At 39.7% G+C, this 18,244-nt stretch overlaps 1 protein-coding gene across 4 annotated transcripts in view; it reads right to left on the bottom strand.

Moving 5' to 3' along the window:
• The window catches only part of SIPA1 (signal-induced proliferation-associated 1), a 151,538-nt gene that overhangs the window by 2,773 nt on the left and 130,521 nt on the right, over positions 1-18,244 (bottom strand). For 2 of the 4 annotated variants that reach the window (XM_089656543.1, XM_089656542.1), the window contains exons 12-14: positions 12,355-12,453; positions 9,689-9,749; positions 1,468-1,534 (exon numbers count right to left, since the gene is read on the bottom strand). In XM_089656543.1, coding sequence (XP_089512669.1) covers positions 1,468-1,534; positions 9,689-9,749; positions 12,355-12,453 — 227 coding nt within the window. Of the gene's footprint in view, positions 1-1,466; positions 1,535-9,688; positions 9,750-12,354; positions 12,454-18,244 lie in introns of those variants that run through there. The other 2 variants (XM_089656544.1, XM_089656545.1) reach the window with 2 other exon arrangements.

Below are 18,244 nucleotides of genomic sequence, written 5' to 3'. Positions count from 1 at the left end.
GACAACTGCGCAGTCATGCAACACTGTGCCAATATGACATTTTTATAATTTTTTTGATAGAGCTTTCTTTTGGTGGTATTTAATCACCTCTGGGTTTTTTATTTTTTGATAAACAAACCAAAAACAACTGAAAATTTTGAAAAAAAAAAGATTTTTCTTAGTTTTTGTTATAAAATTTTGTAAATAAGTGATTTTTCTCCTTCACTGATGTGCGCTAATGAGGTTGCAGTGATGGGCACTGATAGGCTGCACTGATGGGCACTGATAGGTGGCACTGATGGGCATTGACAAGCATTACTGATGGGCACTGAAAGGCAGCACTCATATGGCACTGATAAGCGGCACTGATAGGCGGCACTGACTGGCACTGTTAGGCAGCACTGACAGGCAGCACTGACAGGCGGCAGTGACTGGCATTGATAGGTGGCACTGACTGGCACTGATAGGTGACACTGAAAGGAAGCTCAGATGGGCAATGATATGTGGCATTGATGAGGCACTGATGGGCACTGACAGGTGGCATTGATGGGCAATGGCAGCTGGCATTGATGGGCACTGACAGGTGGCACTGCTGGGGCTACACTGATCATCAGGGCACACTGATCATCTCTCTCCCCTCCGAGGAATGCAGATTTCCGGCTCTCCTCTCCTCTCGAGCTGTCAGTGTGACAGCTCGTGAGGAGAGAAATGCCAAAAACTGGCATTTCCCTATTTACATGTGATCAGCTGTGATTGGACACAGCTGATCACATGACCGAGCCGACATCTTCGGCTCTTTCCGTTGATCGGTGATTCATAGCAGAGCAATACAAATCAGCATGCTTACATAATAAAGCACAAACAGACAACATAGTAAAACAGCACTCCCTTTGATCGCCCCAGATGTTAACCCCTTCCTGCCCAGTGTCATTAGTACTAGTATAACATTTTTTTTTTATGCCAGTAAATATACCGCCATTTGTAGATGCTATAACTTTCACGTAAACCAATTAATTTACAAGTATTGGGATTTTTTTTTTTAGCAAAGACATGTAACAGAATACATTTTGGCCTAAATTTATGATGAAATTAGATTTTTTTAAAATTTTTTACTGGATATGTTTTATAGCAAAATTTTTGTTTAGAGCACAAAAAATAAAAACCACAGAGGATATCAAATACCACTGAAAGAAAACTCCATTTGTGGGAAAAAAGGACATAAATTTAATTTGGGTGCAGCATTGCATGACCGTGTAATTGTCAGTTAACGTAACGCAGTGCCGTATCGCAAAAAATGGCCTGATCAGGAAGAAGGTAAATCCTCTGGAGGGCAAGTGGTTAAACACAGTCTACACACCACATTTTTTAAAAAATGGCTTTTGTCTGCTGATCAACAACGTGTGCATTTATAGACATCATCTGAGTTGCTAGACCCATGACATCAAATCTATTCATGAGGGATCACCTTGTAAATAGATTATTTCTCACCTTCCTGAGTTCTTCCTGAAGTGTTTTCAATTTCATTTCCAGCTCTGTGACTTTGTCATTGAGATTTCTATGAAAAACAGAGAAACAATTATTTATTACCATATAAGATATGGCAGAAAGTTTTTAAAGCAAATTCCAAGCAAACAGCTAAATACCCAGTTAACGTACAGATATGTGGACTGGTTTACTTACCAAAGCATTTATAATTCTGCTCAGCCAGTTTTGCAATCTGCCGGAAAACACAGCCAGGGCTTCTCTCTACTACAGTTAAAGCAACACTACCTGCCTCGTTACCCAATTCAGCCTGCTGACTACACAGTGTGGTGTATTTACTAAAGCTGGAGATTGCAAAATCAGGTTCAGTCCTGCACAGAAACCTAAGTGTGTTCAATTAAGCTTTGGCAATAAAAGCTGGAAGCTGATTGGTTTCTATGCAGAAGTGAGCCTGATTCTGAACTCTCCAGCTTTACTAAATAAAGATAATTTCGGTGCTTTCCTATCAAGAAGGTTTGGTCAGAAGCAGGGGCCGACTGACAACTCATGGGGCCCCCGGGCAATAGGGGATCATGGGGCCCCTGTGTCCTTGCCCAAACTCAAAAAAGCCTATGAAAAAGGTATCTGGGGTATCTCATGGGGCCCCCTACTGACCCCGGGCCCTCAGGCAGTGCCTGAGTTTCCAAATGGTCAGTCCGCCCCTGGTCAGAAGGCACTGAGCAAAGTATCAGGACCATGATTATATCAGGGTTCTACCCCTTCTTCTACCAGTTTGCCTGCTGCTTCTTCAGAGGATAACAGGAAGGTATATAAAAATGTACCAGAATTTGTACTAGATTGTTTTAAAAACACATGTAATAATTTAAAGGGTAACTCCAATGTTGTGTGGAAAAAAGGCAAATAAATCAAACAAAAAAAAAAAACTTCCTGCTTGTGTGATTCACTTACTGATTTTCTCAGACGTTTACACTAAGATACAAAACAGATTTTGGGCATCCCCTGCAACACAAATATAATTTTTGGTGAGATACTCCCAAAGGGAAATCACGTCTAAAGGGATGCATTCCTTGCCACTTTCCTGAGTAAACACTGCAGGTGCAGCAGCTGATTGATAATTATATTCACTCCCATACAGATTCACTCTGCACATGGGCACAGACAAACAGCCATTTCTTCAGAATCACAAAAAACAGGAATCTGCAGCAAAGTTTGTTAAAATCCTTCCAATGTACATAGATCATTCAGAGGAGAATGTGTTTTTTTCTCATTGAAAGTGGAGATACGCTTTAATGCATGCATAATTGGACTAAATGGTGTTTTATTATTGCCAGGAGTTCAGCTTTAAACTAAAACTGTTACGAGACGCTGCCACTTTGTACCTACTTCTAAAATAATAGTTGCCTGGCTGTTATATTGATTGGCTTCAATAGTCACTAAGTCTTGGGGTCAAAGTGGAACAATGTGCAAAAAAAAAGTAATGACATATATAATACATTCTGTCAACTGCATTAACACAGCAGTCTGTTTTTCTGAGTCCTCTGTACACAGTTTTGTTCCCTGCTCCCCATTGATCCTGACAGTATGTCTCTTATTTTACTTCCTTTAACACACCTGTCCAGCAAATGTGGCAGCTATAGGTAGAGACAGACCATTAAACACTTAAAAGAGTTAAAATCCTTATCCCACAAAAAAAAAAAAATAAGCTGCTGCAATTGCTTAAAGCTACATTCCCAACTGCAATTTAGGCTTCTTCTGATTCCTGCTGCAGCTCTGAGCAGCTGCCAACCCCGATCACTATGATGACAGGTTTCCGGCTGCCACAGGTATCCATGGCTGTCCACACAACCAGGGATTACCTGAAGCAGGGGCAGACTGACCATTTGGAAACTCGGGCACTGCTCGAGGGGTCATAGGCTTTTTTGAGTTTGGGCAAGGACACAGGGGCCCCATGATCCCCTATTGTCTGGGGGCCCCATGAGTTGTCAGTCCACCCCTGACCTGAAGTAATTGCATCCAGCAGCAATCACCACAGGTAATTGCTGGCTGTGCAGAGGGCCACAAATAGCTGAGGCCAGCGGCGATTTGTCATTATAGTAAACAGGGCCAGCAGCCACATCTAGCTACACAGAAGATTCCTATCAGAAGATTCCTACTGCTACAATTTGCACCATCCTAAATCGCCGGTGAGAATGTAGCCTTAAACGTGTTATCTCTGCAAACACTTTTCAGTTAAAGGTCTAAGCATTGTAGGATTTTTTTTCAGGCACTGGGATCAAACCAAAATTAACCTCTAAAGGTTAATTTTGGTTTGATTAACCATAATACTGAAAGTGTCACCATGTCTGGCTCATGGCAGTCTGAGGAAGAGGAGACTTGTCTCTTCTCTCCAAATGTCTGCAATGGGGGTCTTCAGATAGGGCAGGGGCTGCAAATGGTCAGTACTGTGTAAATATCCAAAAGTCCATGAATAGATAGCCTGGGATCCTTCTGTGGCAAGGTGATACTAGAGCCAAATGGCAGAGAGGTTTAGCCTGCAAGAGGTTAACCAAGGAAGACGTTTGTGTATGGTCACCTCCAAATCTAATTCTGATATGCCAGATTTTGATAATGATACTCCTGGAGGACAAGTGTATGCAGCAATTCTGAATTTTTTGTCTAAGACAAAAAAGGATAATAAGTTAAAGAAAGGCAAGAGGAGGTTTATGACATATAGGAAGGTGAAAACGATCAGGGCTATGGACACTTATGCAGTGCCCTTATCACTTTCATCTTTCTAAGAAATGAGTTAAGGCGATAAGAGAGGGCAAGTATGTGTAAATATTTAATCTCACAAGGGAAGCGGTACATGCTAAGTTTCAAGGAAGAGGCACAGAGTAAGGATGTAAGAAGATTATGGAATGTAATAAGGGTTTTGTTGTATTGTTTATTGCAATTGTGGGAAAGAAACCAGAGCACCTGAGAAGGTATTTGAATGTGATCATTGATACAGAATTTGTTTCACAGGAAAAAAGGTTAGTCGGATTATGATATGAACTTTAGGCTTAAAATGGTTGGGAGCAAGGCAAGTTTTTGCTTTGGCCAGAAAGACCTTGACTTTGGTCAAGGCTGGTTCAGAGTGAGGGTCATTCAAATGAGAGGCAGTCACTCTCAGCTCTTCTGGGCCTACAATGAAAAGCATTGAAGCTGAAGGTTTGCAAGCAAGTTCAGGAACGAATGCTTTACTTGTGGGGATGGATATCATAAATTTGAGCGTAAAGCATAGAGGGTGTCAGTAATGGGTGAGAAGATGTCAGGACCTGGATCTGAACCGTTTGTGTGTCTGGCAGTAACTCTTCTTGCTGAGCCTTCTGAGATGCTAGACTGCTCCCTGTCTGATCTCTTAAGACAACCTTGCCTTGTGTCTTGTTTGTCTTGAACCCTTTGCTCCTCCCATGAACTTCCTATTAAAGCCATGCCTTTGCACTTCCTGTTTGCCAGATTATTGTGCACTCTCCAGCCATTATCTTGCTCTTGTCACTCTTGCTGCCATCCATATCTTTGCTACCACTTCTTTGACTTGTTCCTTGACTACACTTTTGCTTGATCCCAGCCTGAAATCACTTGTTACCGACCTTTGGCATGTTCACTGATTATGCTTCTGCTTTTCCCTACAGGCTATATTTGCTACTGGACCCCAGCATGCACACCCTCTAGTGGGCAATCCTGAGGACCGCAACCTAGTACTAACATGCAGAAAATCCATCTCCACCATCAGGAGCTGTGGTGAATAGGACTTTGACCCTGCAGCTTGAGTGAGCCCACGGCATCCACCAGAGTGACTTGCTTGTATATATATATCTGGTTGGTGGGAGTCTTTCTACTGCTATAACTACTGGTCTCCGTGCCTGAACCCTGACCATGATAGTTTTTTTGTGCCTTTTGGCAAAAGCAGCAACACCCACAGGATGGTCCTGTGGCTACAAAAACATCCAAATAGGGAGATAATGTAACTTAAATTTTAAGATCCCATGACACACCTACAACTAGCAATTTAAAATCAAGTGAATTTTAAATCTGCAGGAGAATTTCCAGAAGCTGCCAAAGACAATATTGCAGAGGTTAGCCTGGATAGGATGAAAATGGAAGGGGGATGATGTTGATACAGCACCTTTTACACTGCAAAAGCTGACCAGTGAATGGTGCCATAGTGGGCAAGGTGTGCAGAGTGCATTATCAGTCATTTCAGGATGCACGAATGTCCATATAAAAGAACATCTGGGTAGCAGTGACCATAACATGATTTCATTTATTGTTAGCTGTAAACAGCAAGCACATACAGGAAAAATAAAAACGCTCAATTTCAAGAGAGCTAATTTTCCAAGGCTGAGAGCTGCTCTCCAAGACTTAACATACAGTCTTCTTGAAGAACTCTAAGTCTAACACATTGCAAAATATATTCCCATGGGCAACAAGTTTAAAAGGCTAAAAATCAAACCTATGTGGCTTACGGCCAAAGTTAAAAAAGCTATAGTTAATAAGAAAAGAGCTTTTATTAAATATAAAAATGAAGGAACGCTATCATCGTTTAAACATTACAAAGAATATGACAGAATATGCAAAATGAAAATAAACAACAGATTGCAAAAGATAGCAGGACCAACCCCCAACAATTCTTCAGATATATTAATAGTAAAAAGGTCTGGTCCGAGCATGTAGGCCCTTTACAAAATAATCTAGAGTGGGTGACTGGGGACAAAGAGAAGGCAAATGTATGTAATACCTTCTTCAGCCCTGTGTATACAAAGGAGCATGGGGGGGCTCTTGTCCATAATGGGCATGGTATTGACACAGCTCCAGATGATCCACATTGGCTTACAATTGATATGATCCAGAAATATTTAGACAGAATAAAGGTGAATAAAGCACCTGGACCGGATGGACCCACCCATGGGTCCTTAAAGAATTGAGCTCTGTCAGTTCAAAGCCATTGCTTCTAATTTTTATGGACTCTTTAATGACTGGCATAGTACCACTGAACTGGCTTAAGACCAATGTGGTGCCAATATTTAAAAAGGGGTCAAAATCTTTACCAAGTAATTATAGACTTGTTAGTTTAACTTCTATAGTTGGGAAGATACTGGAGAGTTTATAAAAAGACCACATAGATGAGTTCTTGCTGGAAAGAAATATTTTAAGCAACAGACAGCATGGATTCATGAAAGACAGAAGTTGTCAAACAAATCTGATTTCTTTTTATGAGGGGGTGAGCATAACCTTGGACAGAGGGGTGGTGGTGGACGTGGTATACTTGGATTTTGCAAAAGCGTTTGACACAGTTCCCCACACATGGCTAATGTGTAAGGTAAAGTCTACGGGCTTGGAAAAATCAGTATGTAAATGAATAGAAAACTGGCTAAAAGATTGTATTCAAAGAGTAGTAGTTAATGATTCATACGCTGAATGGTCTAGGGTTGTCAGTGTTGTACCCCAAGGTTCAGTGTTGGGACCCTTACTTTTTAATATATTTATAATACTTATAAACGATATAGGGTCTGGGATTAAAAATCCCATTTCAGTCTTTGCAGATGACACCAAGCTGTGCAGTGGAATTACAGGATGTCTCCAACTTACAAGCCGACCTCAATGCACTGTTTAACTGGGTAACTATGTGGCAAATGAGGTTTAATGCTGATAAATGTAAGGTTATGCACTTGGGGGCTAAGAATATGCATGCATCATACATACTAAGGGGGGGACAACTGGGGGAGTCAATGTTGGAGAAGGATCTGGGAGTTCTGGTAAATCACAAGCTTAATAATGGCATGCAATGCCAAGCTGCGATTTCTAAAGCGAGCAAAATCATCTCTTGTAATAAAAGAGGTATAGACTCCCGAGAGAGAGATATCATATTACCCCTGTACAAATCATTAGTAAGACCTCATCTGGAAAATGCAGTTCAGTTTTGGACACCAATTCACAAAAAGAACATTGGGGAACTTGGGAAAGTACAGAGAAGGGCAACCAAACTGATACGAGGCATTGAGGAGCTCAGCTATTAGGAAAGATTAGAGGAACTGAATTTATTCAGTTGAGAAGAGGAGATTAAGGGGGGATATGATCAACAAGTATAAATACATCAGTGGTTTACATAGTGAACTCGGTGTAGAGCTATTCACCCTGAGGTCTTCACAGAGGACAAGGGGGCACTCTTTACGTCTGGAGGAAAAGAAATTTAATCTCCAAACACGGAAAGGTTTCTTCACAGTGAGAGCTGTGAAAATGTAGAATCGACTCCCTCAAGAGTTGGTTCTGGCCAGCTCAGTGGATCTGCTTCAAAAAAGGCCTGGATTCTTTCTTAGAAACACAGAATATAACTGGATACTAACATTTATAGGTAAAGTTGATCCAGGGAATATCCGATTGCCTCTTGGGGGATCAGAAAGGAATTTTTTTCCCCAGCAAATTGGATCATGCTTTGCTGGGTTTTTTTTTACTTCCTCTGGATAAACAGTAGGTATAGGATTATAATTTTTTTTTTTTTTTATGGTGTAACTGGATGGACTTTTGTCTTTTTACAGCCAGACTAACTTTGCAACTATGTAACTGGAATTGAAAGATGCAGAAAGGAATGCTGAATTTGCCAAAATAATCTATATTTAGGCTACTGGTCTTACACCAGAACATCTGGAAGTCTACAGGTTGCAAACTGGCAATGGACAATTTTCTGTGGATTTATGAGGACACAGAAACAAGGTGGATAGAGTTGTACACTTTTTAGATGATAGCCTGCTAATAAGGAAGGGGAGACAGGCAAGTGTGGCATCCTGCTAAGAACTGTCTGTATTCAAATAATTTGGGGTACCTGTGGCCCCTGAGAAAACAATATATTCAACTACCTGCTTGTCTTATTTGGGAATTAAAATTTACAACAGGGAGGGCATGTGCAACTTACCAAGAATAAAAGTAGAGAACTTGCTAGCCAAGCCAAGGTGAGGGCAGTCAGTGAAGCTACAACACAGGTGTCAAACGGACGTCCCTCCAGCTGTTGCCAAACTACAAGTCCCATGAGGCATTGCAAGACTGACAGTTACAAGCATGACTCCAAAAGGCAGAGGCATGATGGGACTTGTAGTTTCACAACAGCTGGAGGGTCACCAGTTTGACACCCCTGAGCTACAAAGTATTGTGAACAGAAATGCAGAACTGTTGGGGTCACTTAATTTGGTTAGGTTAGAATTAGGGTGATAGTAATGATCAAGGTTTTAGTCACTGGTTAGAAGTCAGCACTGGGGAGGTTAACAAGGAACATGAATGGCCTACAGGAGTGAATAGTCAAAGTGGCTCATGTTTGGAGGGATCATCAGGAATCAACTGTTAAGAGACACTACAGCACTGCCTTGGTACCCTGTGACCTGCAACAGAAGGAGAAGCTCTGTTTTGCATGATAGCAATGTATCTACAGTATATCACCAGAGGAGATTGCCTTTGCAGGCGGATCCGGTACCCTCTCAGGGCTGCAAATGGACCTGGGCTTTGACCATGAGGTGGAGTTCAACTACTGCAGGCAAGAAAAGGAGAATAAAGGCTGAGATGAAATGTCAAGCATAGTGAGCATTAGCCAAAAGGTGGTGCATCCATGGGTGGCTCATCTGCAGGATGAGACCTTATTACAATGTTTTTTACAATATTTTTTTAATCATAGCAGTGTGCAGTTAAGGTGAATTTTGTCCTACAATGCATGCATATTTAAATATGTTAGTAGCTGTTAAACATTAGAAAAGGGTTTTAATTTAGGCATGACATGATTTAACTAGTATATTTGGATGCTTGATTGTACATTCCATAGAAAATCATGTTTTCAGATAAATTATGCATATTGGTCCTGTAACCTGTGCATGTGTGTCCATGCACACATGTGTGCGCACAAACAGTAATATAATTTGGTTGTTTGTGCTTAATTGATGTGTCAGTGTATGCTCATATTCATTAGTAAATCAGATCTGTTGCCTTAAAAAAAAGCATGCAAATCAAAAAGTCAGAGAAAACTGTAAGTTGAAAGTCGTTAATTGCATTCTTGTTATAGGTTAGTGATTCAGATAATAAATGAAAATAGCTGTAATAACAGCCAATAAACCAGCATTTTTAGAAGAGGTCAGCAATTACAGCCTCTATATTTCTCTCAGGAAGGTGTACTTTACACAGGTCAAAACTACAATCCTCCTGCGACATACAGTGATTTTCTTCTTACCCAGATGCGGTTGCCACAGAGCTGGGAGGTCCAAGATCATTTTTGATTGCTTGAACCTGTTCTGTAAAAACACAAATCAAATACAAAAATATCACACTAAATATCTTGCTGGCATTTTCCCACTAATACAAGGTACAAAATATTTATTTAAGTATACTTGTTTGCATATATTTTATAATTAAAATCCGATCTAATAAAACTTGTTCATTAAATTTAATCTTGTATGGACAGGTTGTAATATGAATTAATTTGTAATATTTTGTACTGTTCTTTCCAGTATTTTTACTTTTTATTTTAGCAGTAGACCTTAGCAACTACTCAGTAGTCATCTTTCAGTCATTTCAACAAACAAAAATCTGATATATCAGTATTAATTACTGTGTTTTGTACATTTTCTTTGTACAATTCAACTTTTAGAATCCAAATATACCCGCTAGCAGAGTCAAGTTGTGTGGTATAGATATTAACAGTCTGATAGCGTATGTAATGAAAATGACTAACAGAAAAAAAAAATGTAGCAGGCTGGAATATTTCTGCTGATTTCTAGAATACAAAATCCATAGGGATGACTTATCAACCTTTTAATGCTAAACATAAAGTCCACTGTGCTATGGAAACACTTAAACAAACCTATATTTTTTTTTTAAAGTGAACTCCAGACAAAAAGCTAAAACACATTTGAAATGCATATATAGGGGAAGTTTTGTTTGCTAAAATAATTGTATTTCTGTCCATCTGTTCCTAAGATTTAGGCTCTGTGTACATGAGCCTACCCTGACCGATGCCCGTGGGAAACCGCAAATCGTGGCAAAATCACAGTTGCCACGTTTTGCATCTTTCCGCGGTCGGTGGTCAAAACGTTCCTATCCTGAACGCGATTTTTCCGTGTCCAGGAGAGGAAGGTTTAACCTCACCTAAACACGGCAGATCCTAAACTCTGCTAAAAGCCTATGTGTACATGGACACATAAGCTTTTATGGAGTTGAGTTTAGGAGCTTTGGCAAAAAAATGCCAAAAGCTCCTAAACTCGAGTTTAGGAGCGGCTCGTGTACATGAAGCCTTAGACAGCCTTAGTAGACAGCAAAACAAAACTGGTGACCTGACTTTTCGCTGCTGCAGCAATGCAATACAGTTAGGTCAGCTACCTGCCCCCAGCCTGTGATTGGGCAATGAAGGAGAAGCATCAGTCATCCCTCTGCTCACTCTCTTCTCTTCTTTAAGCATGTCCTTTGACAGTACAAGTGCCTTTCAACATACCAGATTGACTCAGAAGGCTGCCCTGTCTTCCAATGTTTGAGCTCTGATGTATAGGGGATTACAAGAGGCTAATAGCAAATTAATAAGTAAACAGTCTCTACTCTTTTATGGCTCATTCATACTTTTCTGATTTTGTCCTTGAAATTGCTGTTGTAATTTGCATTGCAAAGCACTTTGCATTACACTTTTAACATGTCATAACGTACCTCAACACATGTGAATGTGCATTCATATGCATTAATGTGAGTTCACTGGCAAAATTTTCATTGACATTGCATTTTGTAGCATTTTTGTTGATTAAATGGTAGACACATCTAGCAAAAGTGGACAAGTGTGAATTCTCCTAAGTAAATCAATCCCTTTATGTAAGGAGACACACACAGTGGGCCTGATGCATCAAGAAAGTGCTTTTCAATAAGATATAATTACATTTAGAACCTGTGTTGACAGACTTTTGTTCGTGTTCAAAGGGTTTTTCATGCACGTACAAGTCTATACCAATGCAAAACCAGCTTTAGGCAGATAAAATGCAGTTCAGAATGAGATCAACTGTGGGTCAAATGTATCTGTCAATGAATTCTGAATAATCTCACAAGTATATCAATGGTTATCAAACTGATTTAATCAACATAAGCTCAAAGCCTGTTGGCATAGGCACTTACACCAGCCTATTTCAACCAGGGCGCTGTGGAATAGGCTTCCCCCTGAGGTTACTAAGGGTTCCAAGCAATGAGCATTGGAAATTGATCTTCCACCTACACTGACCACCAAAGCAAGGAGGCAATTTTTTCACTGGCCAGCAATGCAAGGGGTATTCACTAACATAAAGGGACAATTTTCACTGTCTGCTTTCCCTCCTGTTATTATAATGCATTTAATTTCAGTTTTATTAGTGAAATATATTTGTCAGCAACAGCAAGAGTTAAAAAATATATATCTGCCTTGGATGTAAAATACTCTAGGACACCACATTGCATATTTTTCAAAATACTGTCTACAACTTACTGATCATGATATGTTATTTGGGCTGTAGTATAATCATTTCTGTCAAGGGGGTCCCTGAGATTTTAAGGTTTGACAGTTCAACAGAAATCGATCATTAGTTCGACTTCTGGAAAACAGACTGCAGCTGCTGACCATTGTATTCTGAAAGTGGAGAGTCCAGTTGTCAGAACACAATGTCCCAGCAGGGAAAATTCCTCCATCCATTTCATTTGTGTGGATGGTGGAATCTGTTCATTTTTGTTTTCGTTCGGCCCACTGACTGATTGAAACAAACAAAGAAACAAAAAAAAAAAAAAAAAAAGAGTCATGTAAGGCCAGCTTTAAAAATCGTATATCAGGTAATCAGAGTTCTCCATGTCAAATACAGCAAAGCCAACTTCACCAACATTTCCGGCAAAGGATACCTTCTTTAGACATGGCTTCCAGGATACTGTTGCAGGCTAGAGTAAGATCAGAGATGCTCTTCCATTCATCTTCAAGAGATTGGGGAGCTGGTGAAAATGCTGAAAATGAAAAAAAAAATTCAGACCAAGAGATTCTGGAATGCCAGTTTAATGCAGCTCATTAACCACTTCCCGTCCGGCCCATGTACATAAACGACTGGCCGGGAGTGCTGCCGGAGCAGGAGGATGTTTCTAATCTGTGCACACTCCCTGGGAACACCGATCGCTGTACGGAAGCTCTGTGTGAGGTTCCGATTCATGTGATCACTGATTGGCCAATCACTGATCACATGAATAGTAGTAAACAAGATGTCACTTCCTGACATCATTGTTTACTACTTGTGAATTCTGTGAATGATCACAGAGGTCACATGGTACAAGGCTATTCACAACAGCCTTGTACCATGTGACAAGCTGTGACCAATCACAGCTCTCACAGTATTTCTAAATGGCTGCAAGAATGCAGCCAGAGAGGAGAAATGATTGCTTTTACCGCCATTATGGGTGTAAAAGCATCCACTGTAAAAAAAGAAAAAAAAAAAAATCTTCATCACCTCCAAGTAGTACAGTGACACTATGGTGACACTGTACTGCTAGGGTGACAGTATATTAAAAAAAACACAAAAAACATAAATAATAATATATAAAAAAATAACAAAAAAATTTGAAACATTCTAATTTTGGTTGTAAACTAATTTGGGTTATTTTTCTTTTTACTAAAAAGATAGATGAATACATTTTGGCCAAGATTTATGAAGAAGGATTATTGATTTTCACAATTTTATATGAAAAACACTTTTTTTAAAAATTTTGGGACTTTTTCATTTATATAGCAACAAAAATTAAAATCCCAGTGGTGAATAAATACCACCAAAATAAAGTTTTACCTGTCTCAAAAAGATGCTAAAAAATTCATATGGGTACAGTGTTGCATGACCACGCAATTGTCATTCAAAGTGTGATAGCACTGTAAGCTGAAAATTGGCCTGGACTGAAAGGGGGTGAAAGTGTCCGGACTTGAAGTGGGTTAAGTTGATCTAAACCCAAACACTAGAATCTCATATATGCTTTAATGTGTTAAATTAAGTTCCTTTTTTTTTTAATTCTGTAGATTTTATTGAAAAAACACCTGGAGATCCTGTCATAAAGGTCCCTTGTTCATCCTTGTCATAAAGGTCCCTTGTATAAATAGCCAATTGTGCTCCTGTGTGAGCTCCCTGTTACGTGTGCACCGGGTAGAGACTACAAGTGGCCTCACTAACACTGCGCAGGCACCATATACTGTTGTCACTATCAGGAACTTTGTCCTCATAGTAAGGTGAACACGATGCGCTTTTTTAAAAAGGGTGAAAGAGTATTTTAATTAAAAAAAATGAGGGTTAGTGCTACACAGTTCATTCGAAAACTAAATGTCATTAGATGTTTGGGTTTACATCTACTTAAAAAAAATACATAGATGCAGCTTAATAAGGTGCAGTTTCAAAAGGTTTGGGTCAGATTTTCATTTTTGTTAATGCCAATAAAATGAAAATAGGGTTGGTGCACAATACAAAATGCATAATATACAACAATATTCTACAGTACAGGCCATACTATCCTTTAACTCCTCTTATATAACTAAATTTCATATTTAAATGTTTAAATGATCAGCTTTGCTGTATAGTACTAAAGCCTTAATGCTTGTAAATACGTCATACCTTCTGTTAGGATCCAATTACAGTAGTTAATTGTGGTATTGTGCGCTGAAATGCACTATTTTTTACATGTGTTACTACAACGTGCTGTAACACATCAAATGCAGTGCAATGAGTTGCAGTACCATATACTGTATTTTTAATTGTACTCCAACGCACTACAAATTCACCTGTGTTGTAGTACACTGCAACACACGGATATGAACAATCTGCATTGTGATGCATGTGAAATGTTCTAGCTCTGGTTTACTAAACCTAGGACCCTGCATTCACTATATTTGGTTTCCCACAGTACACAGAACATGGAAATGCAAATATTTTAGTAAATACAAACTGCTAAATACCTTTTCTCATTAGCAGTATATAGCAGTCTTGTGACCTCTATCAGTGTCCAGTAAAGCATTGGTTACAACTTGTAGGAGGATTTTCATTCTCCTGTAGGAGGATGCAGAACCCCTGACCTCTGTCTGGAGAGTGCGGATTGGCTCTGTGCACTCTTCCAAGAAAAAAAAAACATCTCTAGCAATTCGCATCAAACTGAGCATGTGCAGAGTGACTCCAATATGTCTGATCAAGAGATAAGAGAGCTGCACTGGCAGAAGGGGAGGATCAGAGAAGACAGGATCAAACAGTGTTTTTACACAATGCAGCGGATTAACCCTTTAGGTTCCACCATGAGTAAAACAAGCATGTTTTACTGCATATACAGACTGATTTTACTGTTGTAGGTTTAGTAACACTTTAAGGGAACCTGGCCCTAAGCAATGTGTTATTTTCGGGAACTTTCTTGAACTTTCTTTGGGAACTTCACTTTCTTTCTTGGTAACTGGCACTGGAATAGACAGGATGGTAAAACTCCCCAACAGGGACACAGACAGTATTAATAAACAGGTTTTTACACTAAAAGTGTAATAACATAGGATATTAAAAACAGGCATTCAGCACTGTAGCAATGATGCACACAGAGATGGAGGCGGTCATCCATTTTGCTCCAAACCCCTCCATTTTGTATCTCTCTCTCCCAAATCAGATTCCTCTGATATCCACCTTTCCTCTCTGTTGAGTGACATGTGGTCTGGATGATGACAGAGATCACAGGCAGCAAGCTCATATGGAGGGCGTCATGGCTATAGACCTTACTAGCTGGTGCCCCTATGTCTGCGAGACTCTTGCTGGAGAAGGGATCGTAAAACCATAAACCAGCTCTCAGGGAGCTTCAAAGACATTCCAGGTAGTCGTAAAAACAGACTTACATTTAAAAACTCACTTTTCCCTATAATTTTATATCTTCAAATAGGACATAATTACATAAACATGGAGCACATATTCGGATGGCTCACTTTAAGACAAGTCGCCTGGTATATTACACCCCCTAGCTGGCATATACAGGAGAGCAGAAAATTATATCTCCTTAACCATTCAAGCAGGTATCTCATATTTCATATTTAGAAGGTCAGCAGAAGATTCTGCGTATTAATCTACTCGTGGATAGAATGTTATATGTATCCAGGGTAAGTTATGAACCATAATATAAGCTAGGAGGGATTTTCGGTCATAGCTTGGGTCTCCGCCTGCCACACCCGCCCAAATGAGGCGATTGGTTCTCTGCTTCAGGGAGACACCCCGCTGAGTTCCTACATAAAGGCTGTGATACTTGAAGTTAAGTTAAGCTGAGTTGAAGTTGAAGAATCTCCCTTTTAATAGCGGAACTATTAAAAGGGAGATTAGACCCTTTTGGCTCTGAAACCTGATCTGCTTAACCCAAGGCTGACAGCAAGTACTTTATCCCTCTAAACGTCTTTCTGTTATCTCTTTGCTGTGCTATTGTTCTCTGTATATTTTTATATATATATATATATATATATATATATATATATATATATATTGGCTACATATTTTTCTGTAAATATTTTTATTGCACCCTTTTGACCTTTTAGTAATAAATCTTACTTTCTGAAAGTGTTGAACTGTTTCTAAAGCTCTTTAATGCAAACTAAGCACCCCTGCCTCTGAAGAGCGCTACTGTGTGTGTGTTTTAAACTTCGGTATATCTCTGCCTGCGGTGACAGTGGTATACCGACGATTATTCAAACATCATAGTGTTATTGCTGATATTGCAGAGTTTCCTCTTTCTCTGTACAAAAAGGAGGTGGTGGCAGTGTGAAGGGTTAATGGCGTAATTAACCTAACCCAGTAACAATCGCTCCCAGGCTGCCGGCACACAGGTTGTGGTCCATTAGCTGGGTGCAGCTGGGCGTGGCATTGTTATGCACGTGACAGCGCGGTTTTAGATTGGCTAGTCCTTCGGTCACGAGTTTAGTGAGAAGGGCTGGGGTCTGACGCCACGATCGTCACAAGCACCACCTGGGCTGACTGCACCCAGCAGCTTTATAAATGCACAATCATTTTTACTCTATATCCATAATGAAGATTGTCCATTGAAACATGTTGGCAACAGACTAGTCTTCCTGAAATCAATAAAAGCTTTACTGTGATTCTACCTGTTAATATTCCCACAGTCTCACTGCATTCACTTACACCAGATTTTTAATATAGCCTCCCTTGTTGGTATTGAGTGCGGTTGTTTAAACCATATTTCATTGCCCTCACTATTGAAACCCAGTGATGTTTTCATCTATATGAGTGCCTATACAAGAGAGTTGCAAAATTACATAGAATTAACCAAAATTACTGTTTTTCTCTTCTGATTACTTTGAAGTGTTAATTGTTCAACACTGTCATCAGAACCTTACACTAATTTGTAATGTAGCTTGGCAGTACTAGGGTCGCTGGTTCAAATCCCGACCACGGCACCACCTGCCTGGAGTTTGCATGTTCTCCCTGTGCCTGCGTGGGTTTCCTCTGGGTACTCCGGTTTCCTCCCACTCTCCAAAGACGTGCTGGTAGGTTAATTGGCTCCTGTCTAAATTGGCCCTAATATGTGTATGTATGGATGTGAGTTAGGGACCTTAGATTGTACGCCCCTTGAGGGTTAGGGACTGATGTGAATATACAATATATATGTAAAGTGCTGCGTAAATTGACGGCGCTATATAAGTACCTGAAATAAATAAATAATGTAGTACAAAGGTCACCATAGGTCACCATAACTGAGAAGAACTCGGCCTAGTACTCCTTATCACACTAGGGCTAACCAAAAAGTCAGAACAATTTAGAAGCTACAATATACAGTTTACACTCAATTTGTAATTAAATACAGCAATAGATTGTAGGTTCTTATGAGCAGGACCCTCTTAACCCACTTGTATTTTATTGTATTGTAACTGTACAGCTCTGTGCACGCTCTTGGTGCTATATAAATCCTGTATAATATTAATTATTATAATAAAAGAATCCACATTATAACAAAATAAGTACTTAGCTGAATCTTCATCTTTGTGAAGGATTAATACAAATGCCTAAACCAGATTTCTAATACAAATCCTAATAGCTCTTTAACAGCTTCATAAATTGGGCAATTTGTGCCTTGAAGGTCAGATGGCGATGACATTTTTCTTTCTTTCAGTCAATTATGGTTTGATTGATCACAGTGTAGCTGACCATCTGTCTCTTCTCCTTAACAATAAGGGACAAAGGGAAGCAACATTGCTTTGTCATGTGATTAATGCCAATAACTACAATCACCAGCTTTGAGTGTTATCTGCTGGGCTCTCAGTCCTTTGGTGTCACTACAGCCTACATCATGAGCACTGCAGTTATAAGGTACTGCAGTTTAGTATGTGTTTCCTCAAACAAGCTTGCTCACTAAGAGTCCTTGTACTCTTTCCCACTAAAGCATGTTCTGAGCAATTATGGAGCACAAAATTCTACACCCTTGTGCATTTACAATTAACACTCCAGGATGTCAGTTTTATATTGGGTGACATTAAGATGTCAAAATTAAACATCTGTAGCAAAAACAAAACAAAAAAATGCCAGCGCTCCCTGCATCCAAGGCAGTGAATCCCTCAGTCAATGTCCCAGAATTACTATGAAGTCTGCAAGCTGGACAATTGCTTTTTCTGTCAAAGCCTGCAATGTGAATGGTTGCCTTTGGCCTTTTTATATTCAAAAAGAAACTAACAAATTATGCCTATATAGTGAACTTCAATTTAATCTAAGTAGATTCACTTGTTTATGTATATCCAAGAGGAAAA

This window comes from Staurois parvus, unplaced genomic scaffold, assembly GCF_062004578.1.
Source record: "Staurois parvus isolate SC_StPar_1 unplaced genomic scaffold, SC_StPar_1.0 ptg000916l, whole genome shotgun sequence".
Lineage (NCBI taxonomy): Eukaryota > Metazoa > Chordata > Amphibia > Anura > Ranidae > Staurois > Staurois parvus.
This window is presented reverse-complemented; position numbering and strand designations above follow the sequence as displayed.